This window comes from Idiotropiscis lumnitzeri, chromosome 19 (assembly GCF_059441095.1).
Source record: "Idiotropiscis lumnitzeri isolate Australia: NSW breed Sydney's pygmy pipehorse chromosome 19, RoL_Ilum_1.0, whole genome shotgun sequence".
Lineage (NCBI taxonomy): Eukaryota > Metazoa > Chordata > Actinopteri > Syngnathiformes > Syngnathidae > Idiotropiscis > Idiotropiscis lumnitzeri.
The window spans coordinates 7,927,782-7,951,333 of record NC_142409.1 but is presented as its reverse complement, the minus strand read 5'-3'; the positions used below and the strand labels follow the sequence as shown (position 1 = coordinate 7,951,333).

At 40.3% G+C, this 23,552-nt stretch overlaps 3 protein-coding genes and 1 pseudogene across 5 annotated transcripts; 2 read left to right on the top strand and 2 right to left on the bottom strand.

The window, feature by feature from the left end:
* The first annotated feature begins 551 nt into the window (after window positions 1-551).
* Window positions 552-2,851, top strand: fbxo45 (F-box protein 45). Its single transcript, XM_088282350.1, has 3 exons — window positions 552-1,029; window positions 1,390-1,746; window positions 1,852-2,851. The coding sequence occupies exons 1-3, from the start codon at window positions 661-663 to the stop codon at window positions 2,035-2,037; spliced, it is 912 nt and encodes a 303-aa protein (XP_088138476.1). The 5' UTR covers window positions 552-660; the 3' UTR covers window positions 2,038-2,851.
* A 1,517-nt stretch (window positions 2,852-4,368) lies between these two features.
* nrros (negative regulator of reactive oxygen species) lies at window positions 4,369-7,708 on the top strand. Its single transcript, XM_088283519.1, has 3 exons — window positions 4,369-4,706; window positions 5,421-5,538; window positions 5,686-7,708. The coding sequence occupies exons 2-3, from the start codon at window positions 5,434-5,436 to the stop codon at window positions 7,621-7,623; spliced, it is 2,043 nt and encodes a 680-aa protein (XP_088139645.1). The 5' UTR covers window positions 4,369-4,706; window positions 5,421-5,433; the 3' UTR covers window positions 7,624-7,708.
* A 2,638-nt stretch (window positions 7,709-10,346) lies between these two features.
* Window positions 10,347-18,167, bottom strand: sh3glb1a (SH3-domain GRB2-like endophilin B1a). Of its 2 annotated transcripts, none has more exons than XM_088283521.1 (9): window positions 18,031-18,167; window positions 15,543-15,684; window positions 14,998-15,126; window positions 14,706-14,839; window positions 14,107-14,199; window positions 12,429-12,518; window positions 12,016-12,116; window positions 11,707-11,938; window positions 10,347-11,527 (listed from the first exon to the last, which is right to left on the bottom strand). In XM_088283521.1, the coding sequence occupies exons 1-9, from the start codon at window positions 18,160-18,162 to the stop codon at window positions 11,423-11,425; spliced, it is 1,158 nt and encodes a 385-aa protein (XP_088139647.1). In that variant the 5' UTR covers window positions 18,163-18,167; the 3' UTR covers window positions 10,347-11,422. The 2 variants fall into 2 exon arrangements, with proteins under 2 accessions (XP_088139647.1, XP_088139648.1); XM_088283522.1 differs by lacking the exon at window positions 18,031-18,167 and adding an exon at window positions 16,072-17,804.
* LOC148318318 (crystallin J1B-like) lies at window positions 17,952-23,289 on the bottom strand (annotated as a pseudogene). Its single transcript, XR_015839961.1, has 10 exons — window positions 23,097-23,289; window positions 22,777-22,843; window positions 22,137-22,316; window positions 21,787-21,885; window positions 21,133-21,225; window positions 20,855-21,011; window positions 20,629-20,744; window positions 20,232-20,309; window positions 19,874-20,013; window positions 17,952-18,358 (listed from the first exon to the last, which is right to left on the bottom strand). The product of XR_015839961.1 is annotated as a crystallin J1B-like (transcript).
* Window positions 23,290-23,552: the final 263 nt, after the last annotated feature.

The following is a 23,552-nucleotide window of genomic DNA, read 5'->3' as shown; positions in this document are numbered from 1 at the left end:
GGCATCGGATTTGTTTGTTTTAAATTTAGAATTATAGTCATAAAAATGTTACTTAACAACAACGCAAAATTGTGTAAAAACAAGAAAAATACGAATACAATTACAACTCTACTTCTAATTACTTTGCAAATGTGTTCAGGATTTTGTGTGTCCTTTTTTCCCCGGAAAAATATTTAATATACACTATTTTATAGACATGTTTATGATACACGATTACATAATGATACATATTATTTGTGTTTTGTTCTCGTCATCGTTGACAAAAACGTGCCTCAAAAAAATTACACTGGACTACAAACGACACTGGACTACAACCGTCTGCACCGAATGCGCCTGAATGCGTTCTGACGTCAGCCGAGGTCCCAGCGTGTGATAAAAATATATTTTGCTTTGGTGATAATTTTGCATTCTTTTTGCACTCAAACGTAATAAACAAATCATAATAGACAAACAAACTAAATTAGAATAAGTTATATAGGATATATTCTTTGCTTATAATTTTAATTATTCGTATTTATTTTTTTCTTCAAAGACCTTACGCATCAGTTCCCGTCAGCGGTCGAACTGGAATGGGATCCATACGGTTGTGGTTCCAGTAGCATTTATGAATGTGTCAATAGCATAAATGACGAAATTAAACTAATAACCGGGGGACATTTTATGGTGTTGGGTGACAGTTTTCACTCGTTTGCAAACGGTGGGACTATTATGTCGGGCGCGGCCGGTGGAGGCTCCTCTAGTCTGGGCGCAGCAGCCGGAGCTAGTTGCAGCTCCGCCGGCCCTCTCTACACTGCGGCATCCGGGGGAGGAGCAGGGGTGGCCGGGAGGTTACCTGCTCGGGTCCTGGAGCTAATTTTCTCATATTTGGAGCTCGTCGATTTGACTCGATGCGCGTTAGTGTGCTGGCATTGGAACAACATTCTGGTGGATGAAAACAGCGAGGTGTGGCGCAGCTTGGGTGCTCGAACACTAAGTGACGAAGCTCTGCGGTCTGACATCCTGTGCAACCTCCCTTCCTACAAGGGCAAGGTGGGTTTACTCTTAGGTTCGCATTGGGAAACCCGTTGATTATCACCAATGTGTTTGATTTGCACCATCGCTGCACGTGAATGTGCCTCTTGCATTAGACGTAAGCATGAAGGGACTAATAATGAGCAAAACAATGCATCTTATTGGAGGATTGGTGAAGTTGAAAAGTATTAGGGAACAAACAGAATAGGCGATATGTTTACTTTGAGTCTACAACACGGGGTGGCAAATGGGATTTGTTTCCCAGATAGTAGTTCGCTTTTGTGCCATGCACCTCTGAGGTTCAGGGTTCAAATCTTAACTCTGATATTAAAACCGTGTAATATATTACACATAAGATAAAATCTGATCTGCTTCCAGCTCAAATCCTTCCAACATGCTCTGAGCTCCCATGACTGCTCTCGCAACGTGTACGTGAAGAAGAACGGATTCACCCTGCACCGCAACCCCATCGCCCAGAGCACAGATGGAGCACGGGGCAAGATTGGCTTTTCGGAAGGGCGCCACGCCTGGGAGATCTGGTGGGAAGGCCCTCTGGGCACGGTGGCAGTGATCGGCATTGCAACCAAGCGGGCATCTATGCAGTGCCAAGGCTATGTGGCCCTTCTGGGCAGTGATGACCAGAGCTGGGGCTGGAACCTGGTCGACAACAACCTGCTCCACAACGGGGAGGTGAACGGGAACTTCCCACAATGTAACAATGCACCCAAATATCAGGTCGGAACCATAACTGAGCAGTCTTCCGTCTATAAAGCGCTTAACGTCTTCTTACACTTTTATGACTGACATTAACACCATCGCCTATTTTGTTGATTTCTGCAGATTGGCGAGAGAATACGAGTGATCCTCGACATGGATGACAAGACGTTAGCCTTTGAGAGGGGTTTTGAGTTTCTGGGAGTTGCGTTTCGGGGACTGCCCAAAGCCTGCCTGTTCCCTGCTGTCTCTGCAGTATACGGCAACACTGAGGTCACGATGGTGTACTTGGGGAAGCCACTGGATGGCTAGGAGCTGTATATGCAGTCCCCTCCAAAAGTCTTCGAAGGGCAAGGTCACTTCCTTTGTTTTGTTTTGCGATGATGAAAACATTTGAGGATCAGAACAAAAGATGAATATGAGACAAAAGTTGAGAATTCCAGCTTGAAAAAAATTCTAATGGAAAAAAAACAGCAGTCTGGTGAATTGACAGGCTTCTTCAAATATACTGTACAACAAAAACAAAGCAATTGACCTTGCTGTCCCAATACTTTTGGAGGGGACGGTAACTAACGGTAACTCAAGGTCGCAAAGGCCAAACTGTTAAGTTTCACCGAAGCAGCTCTTCACATTCATAACGACGACTGTTGACATTTCTGCTACAGCTCATGACTCCTGTGTCAGAATTTTGACTGTGAAAAGGACTGTTTATTTGTCCGTGTGGAGGATAACAATTTTACAGGTTTAGATACCAGGACGCTTTTTACATATTGAACATCAAAATATATCAACTTTTCTCCCGATTCAGTGCCAGACACGGTAAACACTATGATGAAATTTCAGTAGAACCAAACAACAATCTATGCTATCCCATGTTAATTCTGATTGTATTTATGCCACATCCACATCACCTGACTTGGTAGTTATCGTGCATGAGAAGTGCAGTTTTTTTTTTTTAAGTCCACACATCCCAGTATCGATGGAACAAGCATGTCACGTCTCTGTGTCCTTTTTAATGCGCTACTGTACACTATACTATTTATTTCTCTGTTTTATCTATGGTACTACTAGCTTCTGTACGGTTTAAAAGTTGGATAATAAAGTCATTACGTGGCGCCGACCGAGATTGGCTTGTTGATGCATTTCGCTGTGGTGTGACCGCCTCGTGTCGTGTCTCTATTCTGACTTTCTCTGGTACTGCCAATATTTCTCAACCATTGTCTCCATTCTTCATTTTCCGTTTGTTTGCTTTTAATATCCCTTCACGGCGTCTGCTCATTTTGCAGGATTGAAATGAATGATTTAGGACTTCTCAATTTAGAATGTTTCCACAAGAGGTCAGTGCGGCAATTGTCTTGTGTATGCTTGTCTGTCTATGCAAGCTGGAACGCTTCCAGTGAATTTTCTTTGCATTGACATTAACACTGAAATTAAACAACTCAACTCCAGTACGTAATTAAAAGAAAAAATGTAAATGTGAAATATTTACTGTGCTGTTTGGCAACTTTTTGGCTGGCTCAAGACACAAACTTGCGCAAGGAATCTTTCTTATTGTAGACAACAAACAATTCTCTTTAAAAAAAAAACGCCCTGGATGGGGAATATCTTCTCCGCATTTGTTGCATCATCGTTGTCCTTCACGCTCCCTTCTAATAAATTGTCATCTGTCCTGAGGAGCTCCTAATATTTATCCTGCATCGCAGGTTCAGTGCTTTTTTCGGCGTATGACAGCCAGAATAATAAACTTCAGCACCAAACTGACAAAACAATAACAAAACATCCCACATCCCCCTCCTATACCAATTACTATTCCTCCTCCTCAGTTCACAAAAATAGAACGCAGCTTTACATATTGTGCTGTTCCTCATCACAGCCTTAATCCCTGAAGCTAAGCAACCAATAATACCTAAGAATCATTTTTAGTCAACACACCATTAGACATGCTCTGATTACACTTTCGACTGCGAACCGCATTTCACTAAATCCCTTTATGGTACCTATCAAATTTCCATGAATATAAAAAGTTCAAGGAAATGATATATAAAAAAATTGTCCATAGCCTAATTTGTTCCAAATATTTTGGCATGGCAGTGCCCTAAATTAAGAGATTGATAACAGACAACAAAAATACATGTTACAAGCAAATGTGAATATCAACCATGATCATGTTAAGTTGAACAGAAAGCACGCCTCCCACAGGTCTACATACATGCAATACAACCAAGTAAGAATTCCTACTGAAAAATACATGAGCCCCCCCACACCCCCACCCCCCAAAAAAAATCATGTGCAAATGAATTTTTGTTGCCACACTTATGACCTATGCCCCAGCCAGGCACTTCACTTCCTTATTCCTTGTTCCCTATTTTTGCCTGAGGGTAGATACCAAGGATAAACAACATATGACTCCAGGGACAACGTAATCAATGCAAAAAAAATAAAAATAATAAATGTAGTGATGATTCCGGATTAATACAATTCACACTCTCCGCTTTCAAAACTAACTGTGTGGAAATGGTAGCAACAGGCCTAAAACCAAGCAGGAAGGGTGTGTACGTTGACTGGTTTCCTCTCCAGTTATGTTGGCTGATCAGAAGAGGCCAAGAGTGCATCAAAAGATTGTCAAGGGTGTGTTGTGCCAGGGTTTGTGTGGCGGCAGCTGCGCTCGCGACCACAATTCTAATAGGTGAGATGTAACGCCTGGCTGTGACAAAGAGGAGGAAGATGAAAAATTGAGCAGCATTTGCCTTCCTGTGGCCCCTCGAGCTTGAGAACGTCTCTCGGATTGCAGCTTGTCCATGTAACTTGGTTTCCGTTGCAAGCTTCCGCGAATAGTAAAACAGGGGTGTCATTGCTTCTGGCAGAGAACGGCACATGAAGATCACACATGAGAACGCACACCACAGCGGAGAGAGAGAGGCAGCGATATGGTCAGGGGAGCAGGCATCAGTGGCTTGGGGGATCCACACCTAACCACCACTGTAAGTCCATGCATTCTGCACTTTTAAGATTGCAAAATTAACACATACAAATGTATAAAATATTTTTTTAAAAATCTGAATGATTATTTTCAATGTTTATCTATTGGCGCAATGCATCTAGTTGATCTCACTCTCTATTCGTATATTACCGCAAGTTTATTTTCTGTATTTTTTTAATATGATGATTATTAAGTTTACTGCACAATCATACAGCATTTATTTAATCATACAGCATTTATTTAATCATATATATATATAATATATATATATATATAATATATATAATATATAATATATAATATATATATATATAAATATAAATAAATATATAAATATATATATATATAATTATTGTTACGATTATTATTATTATTATTACTATTAATAATAATATAATAATAATTAATATTTAATTTATTTCAACAGAGCGCTTTCCATATGTGTAATATAAATTAGCAATATATATATATATATATATATATATATAAAAATTAGCAATATATATTTAATTACGCACATATTTTACATGTAAATTGAACGAAATATGATCACCACTGAAACAGTTTCACCTGGTGGTTTAAAAAAAAGACAACATAAATTCCTATGTACATTTTATAAATTTGATATGATCATTTTCTGTTTCATTAAATTGAGTATATTGTTTATATTACACATTAAAACGCCTCTCTTTCTTTTTCATGATCATCTGAGCAGTGAGGATGCTAAAATGTCAGTTCGCGGCCCTTCATCCATCATCGTTTGTTTCACGCTATCCATGTGGAGCGTCCTCGTACCAGCCTCAAGCTCTCCACAACGCAGTCAGTGCAAGTTGGTGAGCTCTCTTTTCATAAAAATGAACTGAGTTTCACAATATTCTCATTTGGCCATGAGCGGCTTGATTTTAAAACCATTATAGCATTTTTTTGTCGTTGTCAATAAAAAAAAAAAAAAGTTGATTGTCCTCTCTCTTTGTCCACAGACGCAAAGAGCAGCTCTCTGCAACAACAGCAACCTCACGTCAGTACCTGCGGGACTGCCAGGCAGCACTGAGGAGCTTCAACTCAATCAGAATCTTATCAAGACACTACAGGATAACTCCCTTGAGTATCCCTCGCTAAAAATCCTCAGTTTAGCCTGCAACCACGTGGAGAAATTACATTCCAACACTTTTCAGTACTCCAAATTCTTAAAAAATCTTAATTTAGCCAATAATAATCTGTATATAGGCTACCAAGAAACTAGTAATGCTTTCAAGACGTTGTCCAGGATCACATTTTTAGATTTATCAGAGAATACGCTGGATGAAGAAATGGCTGCAGTCCTTCTTCAAAATCTAACATCCCTGGAGTACCTAAATCTTTCCGGGAATCTCTTACGCCGCCTGGATGAGACCTCATTCAGGGATCTTCACCGGGTCAAAGAACTGGACTTGCAGAGGAACCTCTTGTTTGAGATCGACAACGCCTTTGCCGCCACTCCCAGATTGCAGCGGCTCAACCTGGCCTTCAATTATCTACCTTGCCTGACTGACTTCCACATGACCCAACTGGTGGTCCTAAACGCCAGCCACAACTTCATCGAGTGGTTCATCTCCAGGCAGAACGTCAACGCCACGTTTCAAATAGAGACGCTTGATCTCTCCGATAACAAACTGCTATTCTTTCCATTCTTACCCACCGTGAGCCGCTTACGGAATCTCTACCTGTCCAACAATATTGTGAGCTTTTACGAGCAGCTGGCGGACAATGCCACATTCCCCAATTTGACCTCCACCGTCACGTTCTACAACCTGAGGAGGAGCACTAAAACCATCACGGCTCAGCTGTGGGACGACAGCCTCCACGGCGACGTCTCCTCGGTGGAGATTTTAGACCTACGAGGGAATCAGTTGCAGTACTTCCCCCAGGGGTTCATTCGCCAAATGCCATTCCTGTCCCGACTCCGAATGTGCGCCAATTGTCTAGAAAGTTTGAATCTAACTTTGGAGCAATTTTCCGGGAGCTTGTGCGAGCTGGACGTCAGCAACAATCGACTGACAGAAATTATAGCGGATGATGTTACGCTGAGAACTCTGAGCAATTTGACGTACGTTAACTTTAGCTTGAATGACCTTGACTGCTTATCCTCGCGACTATTATTCAACTTGCCAAGTCTTCGGTCGGTCGACCTCAGTTACAACAACATAGGCGTATGCCTTCCTGAGGAAGTTGAGGCCAGCGCAGGTGTAGCCTGGAACACCACCGTGTCCTTAAGGCAGCTTTTCCTAAAGGGATGCAACCTTGAAAGAATTCCACCTTCCGCATTCTCAGGACTGTCACTCACACATTTAGAATTATCCGATAATCCCGGACTAAGAGGCCAACAATCAATAAAAAGTCTGAGCGCAACGTTACACCACTTAGGGTTGGGAAACGCACGCGTCGGGGACTTGGACTTTGCAGATTTTCGGAATCTGAAGTCTCTGAATATTTCATGCAACTCCCTCGCACATCTCCCGCCGTCTGTCTCGGGTCTTGACTTAAAACAGCTTGATTTACGGGACAACAAGCTGTCCACTATTCCCTCAGCTCAGGCCGACACGTTAGCCTCTAAACTTCACACGGTTTTCCTCACAGGAAATCCATTCAACTGCTGCCAAACGGAGTGGTTTCGGACATTTACGACAACAAAGACGATCCGCGTGGTCGGCCAGTCGGACATTGAATGTACGGATCTCTTCCAAACGCACAGCATCTGGCATTACCAGTCATTTTTGTGTGATGAAGAAACCGGAGAATCCATTTTTTGGTACATTCTCCTTTTTGTGCCTGTTTGTGTTTCTTTAATGGGCATTTTAATCATAGCGTTTTTCTCTTTGAAGCCCAAAGTGATACACAATTCAGTCAAAAAGAAATATTTAAAGCCTACGTCCTACTGATATTTTTTTTTTTTATAAGGTCTCGATAAATGAAGTTATTATAATAATAGCTAGGAAAATTGAAATAAAGTTTGTTAAACTGTCAGCAAGCTCGTTTGAGATGGGTGATTCTTCAAGACAAAACATTTAAAAAAGTGGTAGAGTTTTTCATTTCAGTAAGATTAAAGTGGAGATTTTTGCATCAAAGCGCCATCAAAACCACTTTTGAAGCGTCAAATCAGAGAAACCACTTGTGGGGCATCCACTCACTCGGGAGCGTATTTTGCATGTTAATAGTCGTAACATTTCAGCCATCGGACAGCACATCTCATTTCCCACGACATGCACGGTTGGCGTGTGGTTTAAAGCCACAGCCTCCCGGTACCTCAAAGTAAAACTGCGGCCGTGCCCTGCTTTTGTGTGAACGTGTGCTTGGTGGTGTGCTTCATGTGTGAACATATGCAGAAGTGGTGTGGCGCAAGCTGTTGCTATAAGCAGCGAAGGAAACAAGAAATTTCCTGTTTTGCTCAAATGTGCAGCAACTGCCCAGTTCCGCATCTCAAACGGGAGGGTTTCCTTCCTATCGGATGAAGGGCAAATGTCACATCGACATCATTTTTTTTTTTTTTTTTTTAAAGTATAGCTGTACTTTGAGGATCACTTATGGATGCTGAATCCTTGTGCTTACTCAGTTGAAAGATCTGTGAGTATGCGGGAAGTTTTCTAATATCTGCAGTTGCAGCAGAGCGCATGAAGCCTAACCAGAAGGTAACCAAAATACCGCTGTGGTGATCCTCAAGGTAATGGCGGTTGAAGACGTATAAATAGAAACTAGAGAGAAGTCTTGCATAACTAAATCCATTTTTTTTTTTTTTAAGGGAGAACAACTCATTTGTCTTGGTGGTCAGTTTGACACGGTCGATAAGCGATTTTCATACACATAAATGGAAAAGAGATTTGCATTTTGGAAGATTCCATTCAACTTGTAATTACCGTTCTGATTTCCCAACAATACCAGAAACACAACTCACGTGTACTTATCAAATTCAAAAATCCTTTTTTTTTTTTGGGGGGGGGGGGGTAGAAAGAGGAAGTGCCTGATGAGAAGTTGCTGAATGTGCATTTGTATGATGGGTGATTGCGTAAAACATAAAATCTTCAATTGACGCCATTTTGAATCACTTTTTGAGTTTGCGATTGAAAAAGAACGAACGAGGTGATATCGCGACTATTGTGGATTTTTCCAGATGTGACGCGCCTTCAGCACTACCTTACGCAATGAATACTGTGGACACAAACGTGCAGATTTTTTAAAGATTCCACTATTCATTTGTAATAAACGTAGATTAAAAGAACATTCACAATTGGTCTGAATGATCTGGTAAATAAAGTATGATTCTTACGATCAATGTCAAACAAGACAATACTTTCGCATCATAGCAAGCAAACAACATGGCTGAGATAATCATGTTTATCACACAATCCACAGTCATGTTTTAATTCATTCAACATATCTTTTGCAACACATTCACAATATAAGCAGGGACAATCCCATGTTTAAAAAAAAAACAACAATTAGGATTATGAAGAATTAAAATATATTTTATGTCATTGTGCATTTTTTAGATTTTAATGGGCCATCAATCGGAGTATGTAAAACGGTGCGATGGTGACAAATAGATCACTCGACTGGCTGTCAGATAGAAGTTGGCCCACGAGATAGTACACAAGAGCTACCGGCAGATAAACTAAAGCAAAATGTTGCTTTCCACTTAGAGGTAATCCTGCGTGCGTGTATCGGCTCATATGCATCAACCTTATCCAGTTAATGCAAACATTTTCATACATCGCTTGCATTCATTAGGATTGTGCATGTGTTTGGTTTGTGTTCTATATGTTCTCGCTTTAATTAGTGGTGTAATGATGCAAGTTGAGTAATAAAAGTGTCTTTGTAGTTTACTGCACTTCTTTACTCTTCTTGCTACATAGGTGATAACCAGGCACACAGCCAAGTACAAATAATTCATACGCTCGCTAAATATGAATTAAATGAGTGCAAAAGAGTCTGATAATCTCATTACATGTTACATAAGTGTGTTTTTTTTTTTTTTTGTCCCGGGTGCCTTTGGCCTTTTTGGTAAAAGTGCCTCCAATGAAGCAGGTCTTTCAAAGTAGGTCAGTGTTCTGAATGGTTATCTGGGTCTCTGTGTGTGTTTTTGTACTCACAGTTGTGGGCAGGGAATGCATAAAGATCCAGTGGGAGTAGTGGGAGGCACACACTAGGATGCTGACACAAACACACACACACACACGAGAGGATACCTCACATCGTATCTCCTCACACAGCCTCTCCTGTAAACACACGCTTCAGAAAAGAGACAATTTTCAATTCTGGAGTCAGAAAAATGTTGCTTATTGTGGTTGTTTGGAGTGGTGTTGAACTGTTGTATTAAAAGCTCATGTGGTGCTGGAAATATGCAAGTTGATTAAATACAAATAGAAGCAGCTCTCAATGTGTTAAATTTCTATTATATTGCAGACTAGTGTGTGCCACAAATGAGCAATAGCTACTATCTGGTCTCACTAGATTGCTGAAATGTAGACTGTTGAAATCAAGTAGGCAGTATTATTCTGCCACCTGCTGGCTCATTATGCATGCACACATCAAAATCATAAATATGAAAAAATATTACTAAGCGCCATTAAGCACCCAAGTGTTAATAAAAATGGAACTCTTGTTAACATGTTTTTATATATTTTGTTTAATGTATTCATTTTACAAATCTTATCAAACAAATAGCATGGACGTCAAGGTACGCTTTAAAGCTTCCACACGTTTTTATGAGATGCAATTCAGGTTGGGGAAGGATGATGTGTTTGCCGCGCAACACTCATCCTATCGGATGATATCAAAGATATCGTATTAATCAGCTTGTCATCTGATACAACTAATGATTGGCCAACTACGCATGCAGCAATAACTTAATCTCATCAAGTTGCCTTGGGTTGGCAATTTCGTGATGTGAAAATTGAGTTTTCCAATAAACTAACTAATAGGAGTCAAGGCTAAAAAGTAGAACAAATTGTCCATCTCAATACTGTTGGATTTGGTGCAAGACAAAAAAATGGTTTAAAAAAAGCTGAGGAAAATATTCAGTACTTAAAGTGATTTGCTACTAATTTCATCTGGCACTTAAATGTTCAAACTGCTCACATCACATATGAAACTTCACACAGATGTTTTTCTACCATCATTTCATGAACATGTACAATAATATGCTCAAACCTATTCATATGTAGGTTATCCATAAGTGCACTAAGAGAAAATGACTTGAACGAGCGTCACCCTGCACTTCAAGCTGAATTGTATTAAAAAAAAAAAAGAATTATGCCAATGTACTTAATGGTAAGAGTGAGGGAAGGAGAGCGACCTTAAACTTACACATTTTGGCAACAATCTGAGATGCGTATACTGTATATAGATATTTATATAATGTAAACAAAAAGAAATGCATGGAAAACTTTTGGGAGATGCTCTGGCACATTTTGCAAATTGCTTAACATCAAACTCTAAAGCATTGAAGAGAGGCAACTTTTTTTTTTTTTTTGAAATGTAAGACAGTTGCACGCAAAAATATCAGCTCCATGTCCCCTCCCTACACTTGAATGCACTGATTGCCGCTTCAACGAGTTCAAGTGTGCTGACTAAAATGGAGCCTGGCTTTTTGAATAAGTAAAAAAAATATAACTGAATGGAAGAGGACGTGACTCCGGACGTGGCAGCATAAGCTCACAACCAAAGACGCTATTTTTGCATGTCTCAGTTAAGTAGCTCCAAGTAGGTGATTGGCACTTTGCCCTTTTGGCCGCCTCGCTCTCCCATCAGCCAGTCTGAATCCATCCCTGACACGCTGACTGTGATAACCTGCAAACACAAAGTCTTTCGATCATTACGGGGAGCAAAGTCAGGCACTACATTCATTTGTCACGAACAACCCAACATACGCTGACGGGAAAGAATAATCATAAAAATAACCGGGGGCAGCTCCTAACTTGAAAACCTCCACACGTTGGATATTGTAGACCGCTAGAAGCGTGGCTCACCTCATCAGCCAGCAGGGAAAGTTCACTGCTGCTTGCCGCGTAGTAGTCGTAAAGGACCCTCGCTTTGCGGCTGCCGCTGGAGCTACGCAATTCGTTGACGCCATCTGATGTGGCTGAGCCGCCACGGATAGAAGAAGTGGGCAGGGGGGCCGACATTGGTATGGTGGGCACGGCGATGGTGGCCCCTTCCGTAACGGACGACTGGTTGTTATGGGAGAATGACGACGGAAAACTAGTGGGAGAGAGAAGAAACAAGCGTGAGATGCTCAGAAGCATTCAACGCTAGATTGTCACGAGCGTTATTTTTACCTTCCCAACTGCTTTTGCAGATCCACCATGTAGTGGTAACATTGTGCATAGTATGTGGTCTGAGCCTCCACAAAATCATTCAAACAGCGTAGGTGGTGTGCCTGATCCCACACAAGAAGAAATGTGGCACGTTGTATGAAGAGTTACCTGATTCATGTTCAACTCCCGGACATGTTATAAAGACAGATTATCTCAGTGGCTTTGATGTTAGCATTACAACAACATGACTAATGCTTACCCCTTTTACGGGCAGTACAGAGACAGTAACAGCAATTCTATCAAGTTTGCATTTGGGCAACCCTAATAAAGAAAATGTATGCTAAAGTTTTTTTTTTTTTTTTTTTAATTTCCAAATGTGTTCCGTGACTGAGATGGAGGTGACACGTTGTGTTAGGGCATGCCAGGATACACACATGGGTGCTGCTGACGCCTTCGAGCAGCAGTCGGGTGATCTCAGCCTGACGGTCAAACTCACTCTGAGTCATCCTCAACTCCTGTTCTGCCTGCGGGAGAGAATAATAGTGATTAATAGATATACTCCACCATTGACACATGGGCTGGAACACACATGACAATAGTTATGTGGCCCCTAAAGCAAAATAAATAAATATATAAAGCACTAGAGACCAAAGGACACATTTGGAACATGGAACAGGAACAACAAAAGTCCGCTTCCAAATATGACACAGATTTTGAATCTTGAAAGCATACAACAGTCACAAAATATTCTAAATTTAATGTGACATTATCTTAATAATAACCACAGTAAGAATTTGGTTCAAAAGGCACAAAAACTCGAAAAATTGTTTCCTAAACATGTACTCAGTCAAAAGGAATCAACATGGACGTCCCATACAATGACTTGATGAGTCATCAATATGATGTGTTGGTGCCTCACTGTCCTGCATTCCACGGCTTACAGAACACACATGCAGCAATACCAGGAGGACGGCACTGTAATGATAGATTTCGCTTTTCATCGGGCTTTCGAGCAGATGATTTGACTTGCGGAGGAGATGCCGTCCGTGCGTGCATGCGCGTCCCAGTATTTTTTTTTTTTTTTAAGGTCAAACATGGCTCCAACATTCCACTTACCTCTGTCACTTCCTCTGCTCACATCTGCTGCTTTGTAATTTAAAAACAGTGACAGAAGTTAGAGCTACAGCTGTTGTGTCACTAAGGATCAGACTTAAAGACAGTTTCAGTGCCTTTTACTTTTTACACCACATCATAAACAATCGATTTGTTCTGTTATAAAACTCCTGAATCACTTCTACGGAAACCTGTTCCATCTCTCTAATTGCACATTGGAGCTAATTATTTTAGTTTAAATCTACCTATTTTGCCAGATCAGTTTTATTTTGGGCAATTATTATTAGTATCTATTTTTGCCAAATGCTTTCGGCCACGTCATGAAAATAAATCGTAAAAGGTTCTACACTGTTTTTGCATTCTATGTAATACATCAGAAACATTAACGCAACAAAGGCACTACAAATATGCACTGCCAGGGAGGGTTGGTTGGCAGATTTATGAATTGCAACATTGTTGCGCATATTTGAGTTTAATTTCAATAAGACACAGAAAAGACTGATTTGTGATGACCTGGACTCATCTATAATCTGATTTCTTAATTTGAAACACCCTCCGTCATCAATCCTCGCTCCAATATTAACGTTAGCTCCACCCACCACCAGACAGCCCATTGACAAGAAGAACAGAGAAATGACTCTAAAATAACACTCCCCGGGTGTTGTCATTTCATGGAGACGTCAATTACAGCAACATGAAGAATGTCATTTTGTTCACGTCTAAAACATTTGATGTTTGAAGGAAATGATGAAAGTGACACTTGAAAAGTTGGCATTTTTGAAAATTACTAACTGGCAAGAAACGGGAAGCCATTGGACCAAGTCATGTGACTTCATAAAGCCTTGCAGGGCCTGGTAGTTTACCCTCTTTGAAGAGGATATTGCCTCACGTTATTTAAGGAAGAAACATTTTTGACGGCCGATTCACATAGAAATAACTAAGACACCAAATTGTAAAAGACCGCTGAATTAAAAGTGTTATTTAGCAACACGTACGTACCGCAGCTCTGGCATCAGCCATGCGGGCCTTCTTGAGTCTGGTTTTGGCCGCATCCAGATCCAAGCGCTTGACCTGCAGCAGCTTCCGTTCTTTCTGCAAACAAATGGTGAACATAAACATACTTGTCCCAATTTCCAGGTACATTCTAAACAATGCTGCTGTTTTGCTGCCACATTTAGTTTTCCCCATTTATTTCTGTTAGCTCCATCTACAAACCAGAAATGATATATGTTGTCTGCCGCATAAAAACAAGCAAAGATCTAGTTAGATGCACCACAAGTGTTGCATTGAAAATTCTGGCAATTAAAAAAAAAAAAGACTATTATTGTGTGTGTGTGTGTGTGCGCGCGCGTGTGTATGTAAAAGCGCCACTGAATGTTTGCTTCTTTCAACATGACTGAGAATGTAAAGCATGTGTTCTACAAAGATTTTATATAATTTCACTTTATAGTTTGACCAAAGTCTAGGTAGAATTTACTGACTCCAGGACTACTGTTATACAACCATAACCATTATGTGAGTTATTAAAGATTACCGGTAGATTGTTGTTAAAAGTGCATAAAAAGAGTAGAGAATGCCATCAGTCACTAGCAGCTCACCAGGATTGTTTTGAAGTCCCCCTCCAGAAAGTTCCTGAAGGGGGTCAGGAAATTGATGGCAGAACTTTGAATCAATTCTCGCTCTGCACCGCCAATCTGCTTCTGGGTCTCGCCGCATTTTAGCAAAGCATTTCCTACAATAGTGAGCAGCACAAACAAAACAGTCCCATTATTGCATTGGACAGGAGATTGTATATTCTAGAAACTAGTGCGGTAACTCAGGCGGACTGATTGAATAATAAAGATAATTTATTGTATGTACAAAAAAAAAATACAGTCAGTTGATAGTCACCATAAGCAGTCCCAGGGCCAAATTCATTTCCTGAGTCAATCATGGACTGGCCCAACATTTCATGGTTGTTCAATCGCGACGGCACCTTTTTTTCCAGTTTCTCATACACAAATTCCTCAAGACGGACATCTGGAAATTACAAGGGAAACTCAATTACGAAGTCATGAGACAACAGTGAGGGAGCCATGTACAGGCTGTAAAAATTAACACAGTGAACACAAGAAATCTCAAGACAACATGATTTATACTTGGTGAAGGCAACTATTGGAAAACTAAACTCCAAATCCAGTTGGCCATGTCCAAAACTAATGCCACCAGTTGGTCTGTATTTGTTGTGTTTTTGCAGTAAAGTGGTACAAATTGAGGAGGATGTACACACCAATCGTGCATATTGTATAGTATTTCAAACCCCATCTTGTTGTGGTTATGTGCTTTGCAAACGTGAAATTCCATACCCTGTACACATCAGATTAGAATGAGAGTGGACATAACACAAACTGAATGCATCTATTATATTCAATTAGGAATACAGAGTATGTTCTTACTTGGGTTGGGCTGTAATAAGACTTCGGTCTGCTTCATGATCTTGTCTGTCCATTGCTTGGTGGCCTCAGCTCTTACCAAGAGATTCTCCAAATGGGCATCCAACTCAGTCTTCTCAGCCTGGCCAAACTTTTCTTCTGTGAACTTTGAAAAGAGCCAAACATACATCAAAATCCAAATTAAACGATTAATACACCTAACGTTCAGCATACTTTTTTTTTTTTTTTGCGCTTGAACGTTTCAATTACATTACCAACTGGGCACAGGTCAACATCATAAGTCCAACTGATGAATTGTATATTCTTTCTAGCGGCCTATTTTGATGGTTTGTTAACCTACTACTGAATGAAGGACACACGCACATTGGCCGTGCAACGAGACCTAGTATAAAATAGTTCTAAGACGTACATCTCGATGTTTATCAAAATACAACACTGTCAATACCGAAGTTGTGACATTTTCAAAGGTATCAGGAGGTAAGCTAGCAGCTAATTAGCAATGACGTCCACTAGCAAAACGTTTAAAACTTACTTGCACAGCACGACTCAGGAAAGTACCCGCATCTGCAGCTAACCGCTTGACATTAAAATCCATGACAATGAGGATAAGTTTATCTTGATACAACAGTAGGCTTATTTCAAAGCAGTCCAACTCCCATCTCTTTTGAAAACGTCACTGAAGCAAGTTTTTGTCGGGAGTTCCACCCAGCTGTTGAATGTATCAAAGATGATACTGTAACAAGAGATTACCCTTTCCACCAAAGCTATTTGACAGTTGGACTGATACTGCGCATGCGCTCTTTATACGATTCGCAAGAGCAGAAGATTGTGTGGGTATTACTCGCTTGTTTCGCACGCTAAGCTTTGATATGAAACGTTTTCTTTTTTGTCTTTTCATTTTTTTACGTAACGTTGCGAACACGTTGGGGCTATATTTACATAAGACTCACACATACAAAGTCACCCTTCATGTAAAATAAAATGGAAGTTAATAAAATAGGATCCATTCCCTGCAATTACGATTGCAATTGTCATATTTATATCACATCCACACAATCTCATGCATCCATCCACCAAGTCCAGGTTGCCAGCCAGCCACAGGTCACATATTGATAAAAAAAAAACATTCACCTAGATGATTCTGAATAATTTTTAATCTTCAATCACCCTAACATGAAATATGTGGGATTAAGAAACCAATGCAAACTCCACACAGGAAGGATGAACCGAAGATTCAAGTGCCGAACCTCAAAACTGTAAGGTTGACATGCTCAAGAGTAAGCCATGAACTTTTAACCTCTTGACCATCAACTCTCACTGCCGCCGCCCCCACCCCGCCTACAAAATAGTGTATGCTGACACTAGCCGTAAACATATAATAGTATTTTAATGATTTCCACATTAACTCCAGGTGGTGGAGTCACTAAGGAGTAGTAGGAGGAGGCTCATCTGTCTCACATCAGAGGACGTGAGTGTTTTTTGTTGTCAAGGCCCCACTCCAAAATTTACAATTGCAACAACATTCAAAAGTGGTGTAATAACTAAGCCTCATGATCTTTCTCTGCATCTTATCGATGCCGAATTTAAGAGACAAGATGGAGGTGCTTTGGAATTTACACAGATATATATAAAATTTAAAATTCACAATTTTTTTGACAGCCCTCCCTCTATTTCGTATAAAGACTCCCTTGTGAAATTGGACTTTGTCAGATTGGGGGGGGGGGACTCTTTGGGTCTGGATGTAATTATGCCAGACATGCACGACAACCTGCTGTGTAGGAGGAAGTCAGGCACAGGGAGAAATCAAATGACTTCCCTTCTGCTTGTTACCTATGCACTCTTAGCCTTGACCTATTTATTCAGCTAAACAATGTGGAAGTTTATTCATCGTCAGGTTCATTCAAGTGTTATTCTTAGACCGCACATTTTCGCTAGTCGAAACTTTTGCTCATTAGCACATACAAACAAGCAACTCCTGTTGACATACAACACTTAATATAAATTGATTCACCACTTTAGAAAGAATGTCTCAAACTGATTCTTTTAGCAAAAAGATTATATATAATCTACATATTATTTTACATCTGTAATGTAAAAGATATCAAGATTTTGGATATCCCAACTTCAGATATGTTGTGGTGAGCGCTTAAAATGAATGAATATAGAACTCAGCACTTTTAGGAACGCAGAACAGCTCCTTTGAGGGAAGCATTATTTTCAGTCTCGAGTTGTTCCACTTGTAAATCTGCTCTTTCACTTCTCAATTACCAAACATGCTGCATGGAGTGGGAAGATGAAAACCAAATAAATTCTTCACTTCAGCAAAAAAAAAAAAAATCTCAACGTTCCCAGACCTTATGAAACCTCAGCTATCCATCTTACACTTCAATTTGAATTAAAACATCATGCACATGCAAGTAACACTATCCTTTATTAGCAACTGATGTTTTTTTTTGTTGTTGTTTTTTCAACAGCGTGCACACGTTCTTACCCAACTCAAGCAATTGGCACAGACTCCCCTCGTCTTACATAATGCAACTTTGCCACGACAAACAGATTCAAGTCTCGTTCTGTCTGAAACTTTTGAAACGAGACTGTCATGAATTGTCATTTCAAAGCACATCTGCAGCTTAAGGAATTTGAATAGCACAAAAAGGCACTAATTCTCATTGATACGTATAAGTGAGTAACACAATGCAAAATTAACGATTAACTTCAATTTAGGCAGATTTTGGGAACACATTTTCAACAAGCTCCAGCAGGCGAGGATATCGGAGTGTCCTCTTCTTCCAAGACTCAGGTATTCCTTGAAGGCCAACCTGCAAAGACATCATTTAAAAACAAGATTTTACTACATGGCAGTTTTCTTTTGTTTCATTTGCATTTTTACAAGTTGTAAGTGCAGCAGAAGCGCCAAAGTTAAACACCCTAAAAATGTGCACAATTTAATGATTGAAGTTTGCATCCCCTTGATTGGTCAAAAGAAAATTCCCTGCATGATTCAAGCTTGTCTACTTTTTATTTAAAAAAAAAAAAAAAAAGCAACAAAGTGACAAGGAGAAAGAACACAAAAATGCTGTTTGTCTTCCATCATTGTCCTCTGTTTACTCTGCGTCCTTTCCTCGGCTGAATTTATTGGCAAGTTGCACTGTGTCATGCTGCTATGATGTCATTGGAGCTGACGCAGCTACCACCATCCCGCCTACACACCCCCGCAATAGAAACACGAGCCAGATCGGCGTTCACTCTTCTGAATCATGCTACCCACAACTGAACTAAAGAGGGCTTCATGTAGCCCAAATCAGAACATTTCTTCGACCTTGATTCGTGAAAGGTCCCTCGGTAATTGATTCGAGACATTCATGCCTGACAAGGCAGCTTTCCGTGTTTTGGCGATTTTCCCGGATACAAAACGAAGGCTAATATCTTTCTCTTTTTTTAATGATGACATTTTTCTTGTTTTTCTGACAGCGTTTCCTCAATGGAGTAGTTTGACACGTTGCCATTTTAAACTCTGCTGCAGACCGTAAAAGCGTGATAATTGATGTAACATGCGGGTGCATATTCACAATGGGGAGGTAACAGGAAGGTATTGCATTCGAGATAAGCGTCTTCAGACTGAGCAGCCTTTAAAATTATAAGACAGGTTCGTACGGTAGTTTGAATTCAGAATTAAGTGCAGGTTAGTCTAGCGCAGGGGTGTGCAAACTTTTTGATTGGCGGGCCACAATGGGTTCTAAAATTTGACAGAGGGGCCGGACCAGGAGCAGATGCATGGAGTGTTTTGTTAACCTCATCTCATCTGAGGAAATAAAATACATTTAATTTGAAATGAAAGTGAACAAAAGCATAACACCAAAATATACGTCTTTGACACACCACAATATTTAGAAAATAAAACATTAACAAGGTTGATTCATTAATTTTTTTTCAAGTTCGGCGGGCCGGATTAAAACGCTGAATGGGCCGCATGTAGCCCCCGGGCCGTAGTTTGTCCACGCCTGGTGTAGCGTGTATATTAATTGGTTACATGTGGTGTACGGCCAAACCGATTTCCATGAATGTTTGGGGCGTGATGGTTCATATGGTCAGGAAGAAATATTTCCGTTTATTTATTTTGCTAACGATCTGGGAATTTTGCTGTATTTTTGTTTGGCCTTGACAAATGTCTGTACGCTAGTTTAAGTCTTGCCAGCACCCAGAAAACAGAAAGAATGTTTTTATACTAACAGTCCGTAGAGGTCAGCGATCTTGACTTGAGCGTTTGATGAAAATTATTGTTCCTACGTTTTTATTTTTATTCGTCCAGTACAATTCGTCCCTTGCGGCCGTACCTGTGCCCCGATGCAAGCTCCAATGAAGGAGGCTCGGCTGGCGGTGCATCCCCCGCAGCGCATGGTGTCCCTGACAGCTTCATCCAATTGGCTCGACGTCAGGACTCCATGTAGCGCTCCTTGGAACGCACCAGGCAAAGCTGGACGGAACCGCAGTTTAGTTGCACATCATGACTACCCTCCCAAGGCCAGAACTTTTTCCATGAGCATTTATTGTCTGCACCTATTAGCCTTGTAAAACATAGCACAGTAGGAAGCGGGAAATAAAGAGCCAGTTGAAAGGAGATCATTAGTGCGAAGATGAAAGGCCTGAAGCAGAGGGGTTGAAGAGTTTTGCCATGTCATGAGACTAGTTTACCTCATGTGTTTGTGAAGAGAGCAGGTATGAGCTGCTGCGGCGTCTTGGCCAGGTTGCTCTTCACCTGGTGGATATGCGCTTCCATCGAGATATGAGAAAATTACGTTAGGCTTAATGTATTATTATATTAAATCTTGTGAGCCATCATCTTGGCATTTCTTTCCGAGGGAGTGGTTCTACTAACCAAAAGGATTCGTTTCAAATTACCGCTAGTAGAAATCTCACAATGTACATTCACTGGTACAACCTTTGTGGTAATTTAAATTAATAACCCAATATGCATATAAATACATGTTTTTTTTTTAAAAGGTCAGCAGGGAACTGGAGAGGAAGAGGGAATTGCCAAGAGTGGCACATTCCCTCTAATTAACGTTTTTAAGGACAAATTTAGTCTTACCAATGACTGCATTATCAAGTTCTTGAGGGTTCTGTCTTTGTGGATCATTCAGCTGAGCCAAAACTGCTTCCAAAGCTTTGGAACTTGGACCACTCAGAATGAAATGTTCCAAAATCCTGACCACATTCATAAAACAGACAAAATGGTTGTGGATTACGACTTTCTCCCCAATTAGAAACCAAAACGTTAAAGAGGGTGCGTGTGTGTGTTCAACATTCTTCCGTACCTGGCTGCAGCCAATGTCACCGCCACACACATATCATCATTTTGGGTCACCCTTATGACTTTCTCCACTTTCTCCAGCATTTCGCATCGGCCGGCATAAAAGGCCACCACTGGAGCCAACTTGGTAACGCCGTCCATTTGACAGTCTTTGTCACAGCCTCAAACAAACACAAACATTTCACAATACAAAAAAGGAGTAACTGATGATCGTAAATAATAATAATAATAATAATAATAATTATTATTATTATTATTATTATTATTACTATTATAATATACCAGTTTCTTCTTTGCCAGCATCCACATTTCTAAGGAAAGCTTTGAGGCTTGCATTCCTCCAAGGACCATCAATCGGAAGGACGGCTTTGGGGCCTGGAAAATTGAAGCAATTTTTTTCATTTTAGATGGAGTAATTTCTAGAAAAGCAGAGGTGGGCAAACTTTTTGATTGGCGGGCCACAATGGGTTCGAAAATTTGACAGAGGTGTTTTGGTAGCCTCACCTCATCGGAGAAACAAAAATACATTTAATTTGAAATGAACGTGAAGAAAAGCGGGACAACAATATATATGTCTTTGAAAAACCACAGTATTTTAAAAATAAAACATTAACAGGGTTTATTCCTTTAATTATTTTCAAGTTTGGCGGGCCGGATTAAAACGTTTTACCGGCCGCATGTGGCCCCCGGGCCGTAGTTTGCCCACACCTGTATTAAAGCATGCTCTTTATCTCAATAAAATGACTAACTCCTTAGTCTCTCATCACAATCTTTGATGCAGTCTAACTTTGTGAAGTAAAGCTGCTGCTGTGTTGTTGTGCCCCTCTACTGATTATGACTCAATATTTTTTCGATGTGTGCGCCTTGCTGTTGTGCTGGCAATTACAAGTATTGCAATAATGACTGCAATTTCCATGCTGTGAACATGTACTGTACCTCCTTTCTCGCGGTAAGGGTCATTGAGTGGCAAGTCGTACACTGTGCCTGCCCCGAAGAACTTGTAGGTGCGTTGAGTCAAATCCTCCACATCGACACCTGCCAACACACGAGTAAGTAGAAATTTGGGAGTACACTCAAATCCAAATTTGTACAACGTCAGGATTGTGCACATAAAACAAAGATAATGTAGGATTTATTTATTTTATTTTTTTGCCATCTCAATCTATCTTCTCTTTTGACAGTGCCGTGGTTCACAATAGTGATGACACATTTAAGTCTTTAGAAAAAAAAAACAAAGCTGTTATTCCAATGTATGACACATTGTCTCGCCTGACTCGGTTGTGTACCTCCACACTGACTCAATGATTCCAACAGGACGTAAGCTTGGTCGCCATAGCACGTCTGCTCGCCTGTCTTCCTGCGGTAGAAAGGATTTGCAGAGTCGGCACGAAACTCTGGTGTGGGTTCCAGGTCAGTGAGAACTTCTCGGAGTCTGTCTGGATTGTAAATCCAGTGCATGGGCTGAGCTACGATGGAGAACACACACACATACAACACACTCACAGACCATAAAACAAGAGAGCATATACGAGTCTATTATGACTAGCTGCAGAAAAATTACTGGAACTTTTTTTTTTTTTTTTTTAAATATCCTGTGAATCTACATCCATAAATTTGCAGTCAGATTTCTCAAGCGCCATCACCACTTTTTTTTTGTTTTTTTTTAATCAGCATGAGCAGATGACTCGACTTTTTATGCAGTTCTGTTTTTTATGACACACGTCACAATATAAAACAATTATGTCATGCAATAATTTACATTTTCTATTAACTAAAGCATATCATTCACTTTCACTCATTTTTAATGGCAAAAATACCAAAGTCAAAATGTAACTGCGCTTATAATAAATTCCAAAAATAAAAAATGAGTAACAAGCATGTCTCATTTGTGTACATACAGCATAAGTACCACATATTTTATCTCACCTGCTGCATCTGCTACTGCTGCCCCTACAATGGCCCCAATGGCTCTGTCTTGCACACTCAAGGCCATCTGCTTTCAACAGCGATGAAGAATGAGAAACTCAAGTGAAATACTGCAACATTTCACATGGTACTAAAACATATAATTTAATAAATAACAAATGCAATGACAGAGGGAGATTTTACAATCTTTTGTAATTAAAAAGACACTCCACAAAGAATTATGGTAACCACAACTAAAAAAAAACAGCAAAAAAACATGATTCTCTCAATAACAATGTAGGTTCATTATAAAAGATAAAAACACTCATGTTTATTCTTACCTTGTAGTCTCTTTGTGACTTTGTTGTGGACGTGTTTTGAAACATCGTTGGTTCCGCCCCCTCGGAACACGAGGGAGGGTACCAACGGCTCGTTGATAACGAAGCAAAACAGAGGATGTGGTAAGCCAAGCCTACGTTGGTCAAATATAGCTTAGTGATGCTTTTATGGCATCAATTTTTAAACCTTTCATTCAGACACATACTAACAAATGATGGCATATTGAAGTAGCTTTCACAGACTGTCCGGAAGATGACGACAAACCAATCTGATGCGTCATGCTGCACTCTCTCTCTCTCGATACCTTCCACTCTATTGCCTCCATCCTGATGCTTTCCCAGCTGATCCCATTTGGTGATTCCACTCGGATGAGACCCTGCAAGGCCTGGCCGGGCTCCATTTGTCCTAGATCTCTCTTGGGGATCCCAGGCCATTAATTTCTCTTATGGCCCTTTCAG

Excerpts from the sequence above, each read along its gene's own strand:
- sh3glb1a (XM_088283521.1), bottom strand. The coding sequence starts at position 18,162 with ATGTGCTTTGAAATGACAATTCATGACAGTCTCGTTTCAAAAGTTTCA. Across the intron at positions 14,200-14,705 it reads GGGACTTCAAAACAATCCTG|AAAGAACGGAAGCTGCTGCA; the intron begins GTGAGCTGCTAG and ends ATTTGTTTGCAG. Across the intron at positions 11,939-12,015 it reads CTGCAAAAGCAGTTGGGAAG|TTTTCCGTCGTCATTCTCCC; the intron begins GTAAAAATAACG and ends CTCTCCCACTAG.
- nrros (XM_088283519.1), top strand. The coding sequence starts at position 5,434 with ATGTCAGTTCGCGGCCCTTCATCCATCATCGTTTGTTTCACGCTATCC. Across the intron at positions 5,539-5,685 it reads AACGCAGTCAGTGCAAGTTG|ACGCAAAGAGCAGCTCTCTG; the intron begins GTGAGCTCTCTT and ends CTTTGTCCACAG.
- fbxo45 (XM_088282350.1), top strand. The coding sequence starts at position 661 with ATGGTGTTGGGTGACAGTTTTCACTCGTTTGCAAACGGTGGGACTATT. Across the intron at positions 1,030-1,389 it reads TCCCTTCCTACAAGGGCAAG|CTCAAATCCTTCCAACATGC; the intron begins GTGGGTTTACTC and ends ATCTGCTTCCAG. Across the intron at positions 1,747-1,851 it reads ACAATGCACCCAAATATCAG|ATTGGCGAGAGAATACGAGT; the intron begins GTCGGAACCATA and ends TGATTTCTGCAG.